We start from the raw sequence: 14,225 nt of genomic DNA, 5'->3' as shown, positions 1-14,225 counted from the left end.
ACAGCTGATGGCAATATTGGTTGAATTTCTTCTGCCAGCATTATGATAATTTTTATATCAACTTTTGTGAATGTAATCGAATGGCTAATAGATGATTTTCTATCCATAATGTTCACTCTTATACATATAGGTTTTGAGTAACATTCTGTGATCAGCAGTCATCAAAAAGCGTACAATTTGGTGTAAATGTCATATCCCTATACTATTAATCTTAAATTTATCATTGAATTTTCAATTTGAATGATTTAACGCATATAATTCAAAAGAAATTAATTATAAACTGTAATTCATTCCATTTTTATTGTCGATTTAAATATTGAAATTCTCAGTTCTCGGGTCTAGTTCCGTGACGGTGGCGCCATTTCGCTACTGCGTGCATCCGTTACATAATAACACAGTCTACCTGTCCTCAGAAGAAAGTTAAATATTTTTAAAATTGATTGCTTTAGAATAAAACTTTCGAAAGATCAAAATTAATGTCATGCGAGATGTAAATTAATTTGGGTAGACGCAGGATATTGCCGTGAAAATTATTTGTATACAGTAACAGGTCCATTCGTTCCTTTAATTGGTTACATAATATACAGCCAAAACGAGTCGGTGGAATGAAAAAAGAAAAACAAAATAATTTGTCAAGAAATGTTTATTATTGGAACTCATATGCAACAGCACGGAATCACTAATTTATTCATATTATTTAATTTCCATTGAGTGTTGAACGAAATCCGTTTTGTGTTGGTCCTTTTACTTCGGTTACTTCCTTCCGGTCCTTCCGGGCTCCTTCCTATCAAATCCGGTTTTGTATCCTCCTGTTCCCTTCCATTCTCATGAACCAGTCGTGCGGATCTTCCATGAAAAAATCAATTAGCTCGTTTTTTTCATTATAGAATTCTTTGAGATCATCTCTTTTCTCCAGCTGGAAATGCTTACTTTTCCGCATTGATTCCGTATTGATTTTGTAGATTATAGAGCAATTGGTAGGATAACTTTCACTCGACTCTCTTAGGGTCTATTTATAACTTTCGTATAACGGTGGCTGACTCCGCAGGCATCGAAAATTGTCCTTTTTCTTAAAAATTTCACTTTCATTCATTCTGTATCTTAATCGGAACCAAGTTTTCAAATTCCTAATTCAAATAATTTTACGCTTGTTTTTCAACAAGAAATTTAATCTAATTGCAATTAGTTCAGTTTTTAAGAGCAATTGAAATTTGAAAGGGTACTGAATTATTTCAGTTGCGTAACCGTTTGAAACTTAATGATATTTTTAACCGGACGGAAATTTCTGATTTTCAGTTGATATTTTAAAAATGCACTGTAACGCACTGTAATCAATAATTAATAGTTTAACCTTAGCTATAGTTAGCAGTTAACTAATCAATAATTTCTAGTTGCCCTCTCCAATAAAAATAAAACGTGATCGTATAATAACTATAAAGTATAAACCAAATAATCGTTTAATCATGGCAAAGGATTGGATTAACAAAATTATCACAGTTGGGATTAGTAAATAACTTATAGTAACAAAATCAGAATGTCATACTATGGATGTGAATAAAAAATGGCAAGAAATTATCAACTTTTCAAAGATTTTGTGGGTCCGGAAGCCGGAAGAGTATTTCATGGTCATTTACGGGAGCGCAGGTACATCCGCTCCTTTTCTGGCAAGATTCCGACGAGGAATTCGTCGACCTGTTCGATGGCATCGATGGAGTGGCCGACGGAGCGGAAGGCGGAAGTGGCGTCGCGTCCGGCCTGTTCCATCATGACTTCCATTCCGCCCGGATGTCCGTCGACCAGTTTGGTGACGTTGTAGACTTTGTCGTTGAGGACGATCCAGCAGTCGTCGGGTCGGTCGTGCCAGGAAACCTGTTGCAGCGAATATTCCGGCAGGTGGGCCAAACTGGCCAATTCCGTCTGCCATTGCTCAGACTGTTGCTGCTGCTGCTGGAGGCGGGTCAGCGCTGTTGCGGCCAGTCGGAACGTACTGCTGGCCAACGAGAGCATCTACAATTTCCAAATAATAACAAGACGTTCATTAAATCTTTGTTGCATCACAACTTTAAATTATCGCCAATGTGCGCCATTTCTTATCATTAAGGTTATAGCAACGCGTCTGCAAGGGCATTTGTTCAGTTGCCGGGCAAATACTAGCCCATAAAACTATCCAAAAGAAACCCGCAGTATAAAATTGTTTTGTTATACGATCTTGTAGTCTTGTACTTTGGCTTGGCGAAATTATTTGCCACTTTAGTCGGCCTTTTTCTTCAAATTCCCTCCCCCAACAAAAAGTAGAAAAAGATCAAATCTAAGTGGCGACACTTATTTAGGTGGGCAGAAAAAGGTTTCACTCTCACTGTCTGGCCGTCACATAAGTGAAACCTTTTCAGTTATTGGTAATGCGCAAAATATATCTGACGTCTACCGAAAGATTTGCGCTAACTTTGAACTCTTGATTCAAGGTCGTTATTCCTCCCCATTTAACGTGATTTCAACCCAATACAATTCTATGTTACCCCATTCGACATTTAACACAATAAAATTATTATTGTTAATATATCAATAAATGTTTTACCTGTTGACTCAACGACCCTGTTGTCAAGGCCGATTTCAATGAAGACATGTCGATGGTTTCGACTATTGAAGTATCCATCTATCAAATAATTGAAATAACGATTATAATCACGCGACTGTGTGGTCAATTAAATATAAAAGGTTACGACAGATGGCCTTACCATGTTGTTGTGAAATAGATAACGGCGTGATAGAGGGAAATCTAAGAGATCTTCTTGGAATTAAACTTGTGAAAATTTTGCTTCTGTGTTGCTGATGGCAACTCTCTAATAAAACTTGAGAGACTCGAAAGTGATTTTGGAAATGCACCAAGCCCGTCGCCCGTTATATAGTCCCGGGCAGTGCAGAGACCTCTAGCGGCCATGGCACTGAAATTCTCAGCTGATGTAAACAAAGCTTGAGATGACGAAATAGCAAGTCATAGTTACCGTAGTATACAAATTTCGAAAAAGGCCTGATGCCAACTGCCAAGTCGCCATTATTTTTCTAAACTAGTTCTAGCCGACTTAATTGAGGTTATAGCTCAACTCTATAATAACAAAACGTGGTTATACAGTGTCGTAGTGTAAATGGCGTAATGTATTTATGTCTGGATTTACCAGTGAGCGACTAAGTATGTTTTGACGTCAATGAACAGACTATATATGTCCATGGCTGTTTTAAAAAAAATATGCATCTGCGATTGTTTATCTTCCGGTATACGCAGTGTTGTTGTTGTTGTTGTTGTTGTCTTGGAAGATTGGCGTCGTGGCCTCACGTGATGAACGGGTTTTGACCATAAAAGAAAAGTTATTGAGCTATTACGTCGTTGGAAAGTTTGGGAACAAACAACCTCAATAATAACCTTTTCTGCCAAGTCATTCCGTGCGTGAATTATACAGTGAAATCAACAAGGGTCGCGTCTGCTGATGTTGTTGTTCCCAGCATCTCATTGGCTGGAAACCCTGGGCTCGTTTGAGGCTCGCAATCAGTCCCGCCTCTCATATTCCCGAAACTGTTGGCTGTGCTGGACAACAACATGCTCAGAGATAATAAGGTCAGCTTGGCTTTCGTATATATACAGTCGACGGGTTCAGTATTAGATTGACATTGAATGTATACAAATTTATTTGATTTATTTTTCCACGTCTTAAATTTAATTGGCTAAAATAATTTAAAATGTCCCACCTAGCAACTGATTTTGCAATTAAAATCACGAGCAATTATTTGTGCAAAATCGCTGAATGTTATTAAATCGAATTGTAAATGGGAAGCGCTGACTAAGGGCTAGTTCATCGTCTAATCTCGCACACGTGTCATGTAGCTGACTGGGTACACGTACGACCGATTTTCTTGACTTATTACTCATCGCGACATGATGATTGAGAGCCATCAGTCAGAGGTTAACGATGTGTCGAACCATTTTTCCTATAGAGGACTTTTTAATCATCGAAAGTTTAAGAGTCCGATGTCTTCTGGTTTGACCGGGTTTGACGTCAGCAGGGATTTCAAACTTTGTCATTTAGGAAAACACACTTGCACAAACTTAGAAACCAGACTTCACAAAATTCGGTTATAATTGGACGTTAAGAAAATTTATCGCCATGGCTTTTGAGAAAGCCTGATTTCTATAGTCGTGTTGATGTTTCAGTATAATCATATCTTGTGCGTTGCAAATTATCCAAATGTTGAAACAAAAATTCTGAAGTGTTCAGCTTATTAACAGGCCAACTTTCTCGTTTGACTTTTTATTCTATGCGGTTAAAACAAAGTCAAATAAAGTCAGGCAATCAGCGTCAAAGTCAAGTTTGTTTTGTGAGAAATTATCTGCCAAATGTTTTGCCATTGTTTCGCGCTTATATCATAGTTCATGATAGGTTAATTTCTCAACTTCTTTAAAAAGACATCCACTTTTTTCGGAGGCTTCACGCCTTTTAATGGAACATCACTCTTTCCAATAAAGATTACTTTTAGCGCATTCGTTTCCAAGGGGTTATTGATAACCAGGATTGGAATAATTATCTTTTCTTCGTTTACTTTAATTTTCACTTCTGCTTCCCGTTAGAGTAGAGTGAATTTTTTTATCAATTATTTCAGGTTTTCCTATATACTCTCCCAAACATTGTAATTGATGGTGGCAATTTTAAATTCATTTTTAACTCTTTGAATGGGAAACGTTTTCCCATTTATTACGCATTTTTCTACATCAGGTTCATTTTTCTCTGCTGGATTATTCTATGAGAATCTATTTCTACAACTTATTCAATTAAATCAATAATATTGACTTCTTGTTTCGCATCCTTGCTCGAAGGGTTATTGATAACTAGGATTGGAATAATGCTCTTCTTGTTGTTGATTAAAATTTTTATTTTTATTTGCCCTAGTAATGGTACAATTTTCTTACTTTTTTTGCTAAAAGTATACTCTAATTTATCGATTTTAGGTTTTCCTATACTCTCCCAAACATTGTAATTGACTGCTGCAAGTTTTAAAGGAAATCCCTCATTATAAATGGGAAACGTTTTCCCATTTATTACGCATTTTTCTACATTATTAGGTTCATTTTTCTCTGCTGGATTGTTCTCCAGTTCCGTCTGCTTCCGAGGTTGAAATAATTCTTTGACGGATAGTAATGATTTCTTTATATTTTGTCCAATATACTGCTTTTTATCTGTCTCAGGCACCTGTTTCACCTTCGGGTTTCCCAAAACCTGTGGGTCTTCCGGTTTGTGTTTAAGTTGATTGTCTTCCAGCAAATCAGATTTTTTGGGATTTTGGAGTAGTGCATGCGGGTCTTTTGGTTTTAGAAGAAAGTTAATTTTGTTATTCAACTCCAACAGTTTATTATTAAATTTTTTCATCAACGAATCAGATTTTTCTGAATTCTGGGGCAATGCATTCGGGTCTTTTGGTATGTCTTTTTGTAGTTGTAGTACACCGTCTTTTTCGGGATTAAGGGGCAATGCAATTCTTTCTTCTGGTTTAGATTGGGATTGATTGTCTTTCTTCTCCTTGAAATCAGATTTTTCGGGAGAATTTTGGTTTGACCTAATTTCTTGCAAAAGTGACAACGGATATAATTCATTTGGATTTTTGTCATCCGATAAATATCTCATGCCTACTTCTTCGGTTGCTTCGTATCTAAGCACATCCTTGGCCTTTACCGCACCGTAGGGAGGGTGTTCAGGCCCAACGAATTCTGCAGTGTTCGAATTATGCTGTAACAAATCATCATGAAATTTTGTAGGTTCAAATAACGTCCGATTAATAGGGGTAAATTGAAGAGGAATCCCCAGATCTTGTTGAACATACGTCCAGTGGGGAGCTGATGCGATAAGCGCGATAAGTCTATCCCTGTCTTTAATTTTTCGCTCAAGCCGCGAATTATCATTTGTCAAGCGGAGATTTATCTCTGTGATGTCAGTAATGACACTTTTCTGTTTTTCGAGTTCGCTTTTGGTAGTTGCCAACTCGATGTGGAATTGTCGCACTTTGGAAAGGGAGTCTGTTAGTTGGGATTGGACTAGACTCAACTCATTCGCCAAGCGTTCGTTTTCCAATACAATCAGGTTTTTCTCATTCACTTTCGCCATCAAACGAAGAAAACTTTGGTTGTTCAAGTCTTCTCCGCTGGGAGTCGAAATTCCATCGCTAATTACAGATCCGGTTACGCAATTGGAACTCGTAAAGTCTTGTTGGTTGACTTCCATGATTGAAAATTATTCCAAATGTTCATTATTTTCCCATCAACTCGGTTGTAGGCCCTATATGAAGGATTGCATGGTGTTCAAGCCGGTACGCACTTGTCCATTCGTTTACATTTTTCAATATAAGAAAACAATGCAAATACTTTTGGTTTTGATATTTTCCATAAATATCTGCTAAATAATTTTACGATTATTGTTCAAAAAAAATTTACTTAAAAATCTTTATCTAAAATATAATATTTCAATCGATTTCAACATTAAACTTTTACGATAAGATGTATATCGCCATGGCTTTTGAGAAAGCCTGATTTCTATAGTCGTGTTGACAAATTCTGACGTGTTCAGACACGCCAACTTTCTCGTTTTGATTCGGGAATCCTGTCTGACGAAAGTGTCAAACTTTTGATGGCATCGGATTTATCACGATGCGTTTATTGGATCTTGAAATAACCCTTTTGTTTTTAAATCTTATAAGACTGTTACGCAATGATCGTACTTGAAACGTGGAGGAAAATAAAAGCCGATAACAAGAGAAAATGCTTTACGTGCTGCTGTTCACGTAGCCTTTGAGCTCACGCACGTGCTGTTTTGTCGAGAACTTGATGTCAATCGCTAACATTCGTCCAACATAAATCCGAGACGCATCTCAGTTTACAAAGCCGACAAAGCCCACAGGGGCGTCTTTATTTCACATATAGCTAATAGACAAGAGTTTTCCTACTATGCAGAAACATGACAAAGATAGACTTTCTTTGATATCAACTAAATAAATAATAAGAAAAAAGAAATTTCCAAATATATTTTCATTGCGCATATTTATAGACAAAGTACAAACAATATAAAATCTGTTTTCGGTTTTAGCACCTAAAACAGAGCCATTTAAATGATTAAATAATAAAAATAATTTGAAAAATGACTCTGCTTCCATCACCCTCTTCCACACAAGTTTCAACCCCACCCCTAAGTTAACCGATTCCTCCGTTAAGTCGATTGGCGCTGCAATCAGCAGCGATTTGCTGTATCCGGTTTATTCCGGTAACGTTACTATACCTTTAATTCGTTACGTGACTACAATTTTTGTGCTTTATTAAATATTTTGTCATCTAATTAAATTTTGAATGATTGAACAATGTTGCTTTAAAGATAAACATTTGAAATTTGTAATTTCTTTAAGTTAATGTCAAACATTTGTCTAATTTATTGTTTTCAAAGTCGAAAAAATGCAATGCGAAAGAATTGCAGGCAACTCAGTAACGACACGAACACCAAGTCGTTACGTTTGATTGAAGAATTAATAATAGGAAAATGTGGTCCCGTAGTACAGGACGCCTTTTTGAAGTTTCATGGAAATTTAAAAGGTTTAAAAGACATGTGTCATCGGAATGATTATATAAGGTCAATCGTTCCAGTTATAAGAGTAATTTTGTTTTTAATTTTTATAACTGGTTTTGCTGATTTTTCGAAGGTAAAGTCATTGGCAGAATTTGTAAGCTCGATTCCTGTAATTAACCATTTAATCTTTTTCGTTTTGTTTTGCTGCTCATACCTTGGTGTGAGATCTAGACCTTGTATGATCTAGATATTTTTGAACAAGAAAAGTATTTTTTCAACAAAATAAATAAAGAAACAATTAACGTGGAAAAGCATTATAGGGAAATCGAAATGCATATAGAGAACTGTTTGATCGATGGTTGCTGGGATTGTAAAATGGGTGAATAAAGAAATAATGAAGTGAGGGAAGAGGAGTTAGTAGAATAGAGAGAGAAAGGGTACATGGAGGAAGAAGTTTAGATGAAGAGAAATATAGGAAGAAGTTGAAAGAAAGAGAATTTCATACGTGACCAGTTTAGATATTTTCAAGAAGAAGAAACCATGTACGATGATGACCGGAAGAAGAAGATGTGGAAGAAGATGAGGAGGAAGAAGCAGACTTAAATGTTTTAGTGATTTAAAAAACTTAAATAAAGAGGATTGTCCCCATGGTATGCCATACCATTTTGATAATTTTCCAATTGTTTTTATTCAAATCAGTTCTGCTTCAAATTTGAATCTCATGCTAATTGTTGCTAAATATGAGCGCTAGAGTGCCTTTTAGATTAAATACATTATCGATAATAGATGGCGTTGATTTCACAAATAAATAACGACTAAAAGATTCCGCTATCTCATTAATCGTGAAATCGTGATCGGAAGACATTTGTTTTTTTGTTTCGTGTGTGAAAATCATTAGGCAGTTATCCTATGACTGATTGTGATTGTTATTTATCTGTGGCCAAGCCTAATTTTGTTAATTTTGTCACCCAGAAAAGGTATGTTTCACCTGTTTGATACTGTTTCCTTCACAGATTCAATGACCCCTTTCTTCAGGTAATTCGGCTCAAGTGTATTTAGCCCAGCAACAGTAGAAAGAAGCATGGATGAAAAACCAGGTGATTGGGACTGGGAAGATGGGATATCTAGAGGATTTCAGCAAATGGTCCAGATCCAAGACAAGGAAACGGGAGAATGCTGGACGGTGGCTAAGGAAACAGACTGCATGGGAGCCTGTGGTGAATCCAAGGCTATGTGCAGCAGAATAAAACAAAGCGTCAGCAGTTGGAAGATTCCAAAGGAATACTCGTTGCTCGGCAGCAGTTCATCTTTCAAAGCCGAAGGTGTCCAACCAGTATTTACCACAGTAAGACAAATGTTATAATTCAACGGTGGACTGATAAACATAACACTCATCGTTTTCATCAAACAGGTGGATTCTGACGTACAGATGAATAGCAGCTGGACTTGTGAAAACGATGATTCATCTGATCAAACTGCCATCATAGCCACATTCCCCTCGCCAGGTAAGTTACCTGCTTTCTGCCGTAAACGGCGTTGCTCCGTCAGTGCTGCTGCTGCTGCCAAAATCGATTCATCCGCCAAACCGACCAAGAATCCTGTGGGAAACAGTGCAATTGAGCGCTTTCTGGAGGGGCGGGAGAGGTTATTGTTTGTCGGGCGCCTACTCTTCGCTTTCCTTGTGCTCCTCAGCCCGGGCTACTTCTTCCCCCTGCTCTTCTTCATCCGTACCTACTGCCACTTCTGGAAGCACAACGCCTCCGTCGACCAAGAAGAAGAAGTGTTTGAAAGAACCCACAGGTTGTTAAACATTATTCAAATTCTTTGTTTTCTTCTTGTAATAATCCCATCATTTATTCATTTATTCAGTGGGCCCTTCAGCTTCTTTCACGCCAAGGCCTTTCTAAAGTACAGCTGCCGCCTGTGCAGGGAAAAGATTAAAACGGAGAAAATGTTCCGCATTCATTCGAAAATCGGATCCAGTAGCTCCTTCCACAAAACTGCTGCCTTCTCAGAGCCCCAAGTTCAGGATTACAGTGATGATTGCCCGCACAACCATTTATATTAACCAACATGACAACATAACCAACGAAATTTTTTTTTACTTAAACGGTACCTACTTTTGACTTATATGGTAGTTGCCTAGTACCCACATGACTAAATAAGTTTATATATTTTTCCCTTTTACATTTTAAAAAATAGTTTGTCCCTCGAACAAAGTAATTGGGGTGGCGGTTTTTTTGTGAAATAATTGACAATTTGGCTTAAGGAATTAAATATTTCATGTTCGTCTCAAAAATGTATCAATACAAGAAAAAAGAGAAAATTAAGCTAAAAATTCATTTTTTAAAAAAAGTATAGCAATCATCATTTTAGAGCTAGCAATTCTTGGGCGCCCATCCGGACGAGGAGGTTAAAATCTTGGTGAAGCTGGGCACGCCAATGTTGACGAGCTTTACCCCAAATTTCTGCCGGATAACACGGACTGGAGATGCCGTGAAGGATCCTGGCGATAGATCGGGCGGTGAAAGTCTGATCACGGTAATTGAGGATCAAACTGCGGATGGAGGCCCGGATGAATTGTTCTTGATTATCCGGACAGAGGACGACCTCTTCAACAGGTTGACAAGCTCCAGCTTCTTCTTCGAAATAATCTTTGATGAAACTCCGCAATTTGTCGCTCTTGGTCTCGTCCACCGTCTCACAGCAGGAAGTTGTTTGGGAGTGAGAAATACTGAGCAGCGCTTGATGGATGCGCTGGAGCTGCTGAATTTCAGTGGCCTCGCGATTCATACAGCGCTGATGGATGAACTCTAAAGCGGCGTCTTGTTCAGCCTCAGAAAGATCTCCGCGGACGTGCAGGTGGAACGCCAGGTCGCTAAACTCCACCAAGATGCCCGAACGTCTCGGTTTACCACCGATGGCAACGGCCGAACGATCCCATTCCAGTGATTTCAACTGACGTTTGACAGCACCACTTTCCCATCCTATTCGACGGGCAACGTCGACAACGGCGAAGGTCCGGACGGCTGTCGAATCCGCTTTCTGTAGGGCAAGGGCTGCACCTAGAGCCGGACACTCTCTGGCGGCCATTTTCAGCTGGAGGAGTCCTCCGTAGCACCGGACAGTGCACGTAGCGTAAACTTTTGAACCAATTTCAAGGACCCAGCGAGACGGGTGAGATTCCAAGTGGCAGAGTAGCGTCGCAATATTCTCTTCCGGCATGTCCAGCTCTTGAATGGTCGACTCAATAACCATGGCCACTTCGTGACCTTTGCATTGGCCGGAACCGTCTTCTTCTTTCCGGCAATCGCAAGGCTCCGGTAAAATCTTTCTCATCAATTTTCTTAAAACGTGACGATCAGTGGAATTGGCGTAAATGAATCTCTTCAATTCTTGTAAATCTCTTCCCTGAATAAGAGAAAAACAATTAGGATCGTAATCCAATTAGACAGGATCATTTACTAAATTACCTCCGAGTTTAGGAAAACGTGGCAGTGGGCAGGTAAACCATCACGTCCAGCTCGACCGATTTCCTGGACGTAATTTTCGAAATTTTTCGGAGCGTTGTAGTGGATGATGGCCCGGATGTCTGACTTGTTGATACCCATTCCAAAGGCTACGGTGGCCACGACTATTTTCATCTTGCCCGTCATGAATTGTTTCTGCACAGAACTTCGCCGAGCTGCTGTCAATCCTGCGTGATAGGCTTCAGCGCTCCAGGATATGCCTCGACGACGACCGCCTCCTTTGCTCTCCAAATCCTTGACAGGATCTTTCAAATAGGTTCGGAGTAGAGTGGCCAGCCGCTCGCATTCCTCCCGTCTGATACAGTAGATAATGATGGCGTCAAAGTTGGCGAAGCGACTGCCTTCCAGGAGTTGGATCAGAGCTGCGTCACGATCCTTATCACGTGAAACTGACAAATAAAGATTGCTTGGCAGCAACACACCCCGGATCACTCCGTTCTCGTTGTCAACGCCCAGATTGTCGGCGATACTCCTCAGAGTAGACTTGGGAGCCGTGGCTGTTAGTCCTAAAATAGTTTGGATATTCATTTTGTCTCTGAGAACCTGTGAAAAAATTGAATTTGGAAAAAACGAAAATGAGAATTTCAATTGAATTTAGCCGAATGATTATTTTTTACCTTGCAGATTCGGAGATAAGACGGGCGGAAATTGTGCGACCATTGCGATACGCAATGAGCTTCGTCTACGCAAACAAAGGCGATAGGTGGTAGGCAGGTGCGCAAGAGTGTAATTAATCCGTACGGACCGGTAGAGGTGACCGCCTCGGCTGACAGGAGGAGAATTTGAATTGCACCTGACTGTAAAAGTTGAAGATTTTTCTGCCTGAATCCTTCCGATTGGCCAGAGTGGAGACAAATGCCCTTGACGAAAGACGGAAGGTTTGACACTTGATCTTCCATCAGCGAAACCAATGGCGAGACGACGATCGTGACACAAGGTGAACGCTGGGCGTAGATCACGGCTGGCAGCTGATAACACAAACTTTTACCCGCACCGGTGCTCTGTACAACCAAAGTTGACTTTCCGGAAAGAATCCGCATCACAATTTCTTCCTGGCCTGGACGGAAACTGGAGTGACCGAATTTTTTCAGCGTTTGCATGACGATCGGCGGAACAGGATCGCCGGGGGAGCAATACGGTTCGACTTGATTGATTTTAGGCAGTTCCACCAACTGCAAATCTTCTTCCCCTTCCTTACTGAGCGGTTCATTCTTCTTTTTCTGTTTGCTATTTCCTTCTTCCGCTTTTTCCATGGCTTCTTCCAGCGTGGGGAATTCGAGGTTTTCCTCGTCTCCTTGCTCCTTCAATTCTTCCATGGACAAGAGTTTATCGCTCATGCAGGATTTGGCCCAGTGACCAATTTCTCCGCATCGACGACATTTCGAGGCCATTTTGTACTTGTCTTTTCCTCCACCGCCACCACCACCACCTGTGTAATTTCCTTTTCCACCACCGCCACCACCTGATCCACCGTTCTGCCTTTGTTTCCATTGCTGTCGCTTGTACGATCCTCCCGTTTGGGTTTTCTTCCCGCGGACATACACTTTCTTCTTCAAGTTGATTCGCACGAAATTTTGGTTGGCCGTACCCGACGCCATTTTACTGCAATAAGAAAACAACAATCATTAATTTTAAAAAGGTACGTACAAACAAATAGATTTAAGATATACCTGACGAGTCTTTCCTGTTTGGCTGCGTCTGTTGCGTTCAATTTAGCTGCACGTTTTACAGGTTTAGTTTCAGGAGAATTTGAACTGTTTTGTTTCATTGGATCGAGCGTGTTTTCCTGGGCATTATCTTCTTCGAGATCTGGCGATGGATCTATCCTGGGTTTCTTTTGGCTGCATTCAGGAACTTGGTCGGGCTCGAATTTACGTTTTTTGACGGTCGGTGGAGGAGTTACTTGATTGACGGTAGATTGTGGGGCTTTCGACGAGGTGGTAGGGGATTTTTTGGGTTTGGGAGCTTCATCGTCTGTGGAATAAATGACATCCTGGTCTTCGACGACTTCCGGTTTACTCGGGACAGTGCATCCGCCTTCCACTAAGCAATCGTCTAGCCATTGGAGATCCACTTGTCTGCTGGCGATTCGTTGGCGTGCCATAGTCAAGCTGAACGGTTGCTTGTGCATGACTTGGTGCTGAACGATTTTAGGTTTATTAAAACCTTTAATCAATTCAGGAGGCTCTTCCCTCTTTGCTTCACCATTCACGGGAACGGGTTGATTCTCGTCTCTCTTGGCGTGAATCACGGGAAACGGTCGATCCTCTTCAGGACTGGGAAATAAACTGCTATTGTGTTCACTATCACAGGCTTCACTCAACTGACTGCTGTTGAGCTGGCTATCGTTAAATTTGATTACTGGAGAGCTGATGGATTTGCTGACAAGTTTACGAGTGAGGCTAGTCCTAATATTGATCTTGGCACCTTTCATCAGCTTTTCAGTCAGCTTGGAGTACGTGGGAGAATTGGTCCCCGAGGAAACCGTTTTTGGTTTGGCTATCTCTTGATCAAGTTTATGTTTGTTTAAGTGCTCTCCCCAAATTGAAGGTCCAGGATCCATCTCTGGGTCCTTAATAGGTACTTCCTTTATGGGCACATCCTCATCATTGTGGGAACGCGTTGAGTTATTGGCTTGTGATTCAGGAGATGCTTCATTCTTGACTAGCTCTTGTTTCTTTTTGATTTTGTAATAGACTTTGTAGGCTTCTGTCACTTCACAAGGGGCAATTTTGAAATCCTCCTAGAGAAACAGATAAATAAAAAGGCATCAGTTGGACGATCTTTAAACGACAAAGAAGAGTTATATAGAACCTTTGACGGTTTCCTTCCATTTGTTTTCTGAAATTCGTGTTCCCACTTGTTGATTGTTCTTTTGCTATCAACAAGTAAATCATCAAATTTTTCCATTTCTTTAAAACTTTATCGGTCTAAAAAATATCAAGACAAACGAGGCACTGCACGCGGGATAGGGGATTGTCTGTTACGTATTGTTTTGGTGTTTTCCCGGGTTTTGTCTGTGTTCTGCTTGTCTCACAACATTGCCGTGGACGCAACTTAATTGCAATTGATTAAAAGTAAATTTTTAAACTTTAAATTTATT

The 14,225-nt window shown here is 39.9% G+C and overlaps 3 protein-coding genes across 4 annotated transcripts; 1 reads left to right on the top strand and 2 right to left on the bottom strand.

Annotated features, from left to right (window-relative positions):
* Positions 1-1,439: 1,439 nt before the first annotated feature.
* LOC124350943 (cytochrome b5-like) lies at positions 1,440-2,885 on the bottom strand. Its single transcript, XM_046801679.1, has 3 exons — positions 2,736-2,885; positions 2,576-2,653; positions 1,440-2,007 (listed from the first exon to the last, which is right to left on the bottom strand). Exons 1-3 carry the CDS (start codon positions 2,736-2,738, stop codon positions 1,627-1,629), a joined length of 462 nt encoding a protein of 153 aa, XP_046657635.1. The 5' UTR covers positions 2,739-2,885; the 3' UTR covers positions 1,440-1,626.
* A 223-nt stretch (positions 2,886-3,108) lies between these two features.
* On the top strand, positions 3,109-9,919 carry LOC124351011. 2 transcript variants are annotated; one of them, XM_046801762.1, is made up of 4 exons: positions 3,109-3,610; positions 8,606-8,937; positions 9,004-9,392; positions 9,462-9,919. In XM_046801762.1, exons 2-4 carry the CDS (start codon positions 8,674-8,676, stop codon positions 9,658-9,660), a joined length of 852 nt encoding a protein of 283 aa, XP_046657718.1. In that variant the 5' UTR covers positions 3,109-3,610; positions 8,606-8,673; the 3' UTR covers positions 9,661-9,919. The 2 variants fall into 2 exon arrangements, with proteins under 2 accessions (XP_046657718.1, XP_046657717.1); XM_046801761.1 differs by lacking the exon at positions 3,109-3,610 and adding an exon at positions 8,065-8,569 and having other exon boundaries at positions 8,628-8,937.
* Positions 9,702-14,161, bottom strand: LOC124351010 (ATP-dependent DNA helicase Q4-like). Its single transcript, XM_046801760.1, has 5 exons — positions 13,937-14,161; positions 12,793-13,865; positions 11,740-12,724; positions 11,066-11,665; positions 9,702-11,003 (listed from the first exon to the last, which is right to left on the bottom strand). The coding sequence occupies exons 1-5, from the start codon at positions 14,030-14,032 to the stop codon at positions 9,960-9,962; spliced, it is 3,798 nt and encodes a 1,265-aa protein (XP_046657716.1). The 5' UTR covers positions 14,033-14,161; the 3' UTR covers positions 9,702-9,959.
* Between the last annotated feature and the right edge of the window lie 64 nt (positions 14,162-14,225).

This window comes from Daphnia pulicaria, chromosome 7 (genome assembly GCF_021234035.1).
Source record: "Daphnia pulicaria isolate SC F1-1A chromosome 7, SC_F0-13Bv2, whole genome shotgun sequence".
NCBI classification, from domain to species: domain Eukaryota; kingdom Metazoa; phylum Arthropoda; class Branchiopoda; order Diplostraca; family Daphniidae; genus Daphnia; species Daphnia pulicaria.
This window is presented reverse-complemented; position numbering and strand designations above follow the sequence as displayed.

What these genes read in the sequence shown, in the direction of transcription:
- LOC124350943 (XM_046801679.1), bottom strand. An exon ending in CAGGGTCGTTGAGTCAACAG is followed by an intron (nt 2,008 to 2,575) that starts GTAAAACATTTA and finishes TGGAAATTGTAG; the next exon opens with ATGCTCTCGTTGGCCAGCAG.
- LOC124351011 (XM_046801762.1), top strand. Translation starts at nt 8,674, where the DNA reads ATGGATGAAAAACCAGGTGATTGGGACTGGGAAGATGGGATATCTAGA. An exon ending in TCCAACCAGTATTTACCACA is followed by an intron (nt 8,938 to 9,003) that starts GTAAGACAAATG and finishes TTCATCAAACAG; the next exon opens with GTGGATTCTGACGTACAGAT. An exon ending in GTGTTTGAAAGAACCCACAG is followed by an intron (nt 9,393 to 9,461) that starts GTTGTTAAACAT and finishes TCATTTATTCAG; the next exon opens with TGGGCCCTTCAGCTTCTTTC.
- LOC124351010 (XM_046801760.1), bottom strand. Translation starts at nt 14,032, where the DNA reads ATGGAAAAATTTGATGATTTACTTGTTGATAGCAAAAGAACAATCAAC. An exon ending in ATGGAAGGAAACCGTCAAAG is followed by an intron (nt 13,866 to 13,936) that starts GTTCTATATAAC and finishes CTGTTTCTCTAG; the next exon opens with GAGGATTTCAAAATTGCCCC. An exon ending in AAACAGGAAAGACTCGTCAG is followed by an intron (nt 12,725 to 12,792) that starts GTATATCTTAAA and finishes TTCTTATTGCAG; the next exon opens with TAAAATGGCGTCGGGTACGG.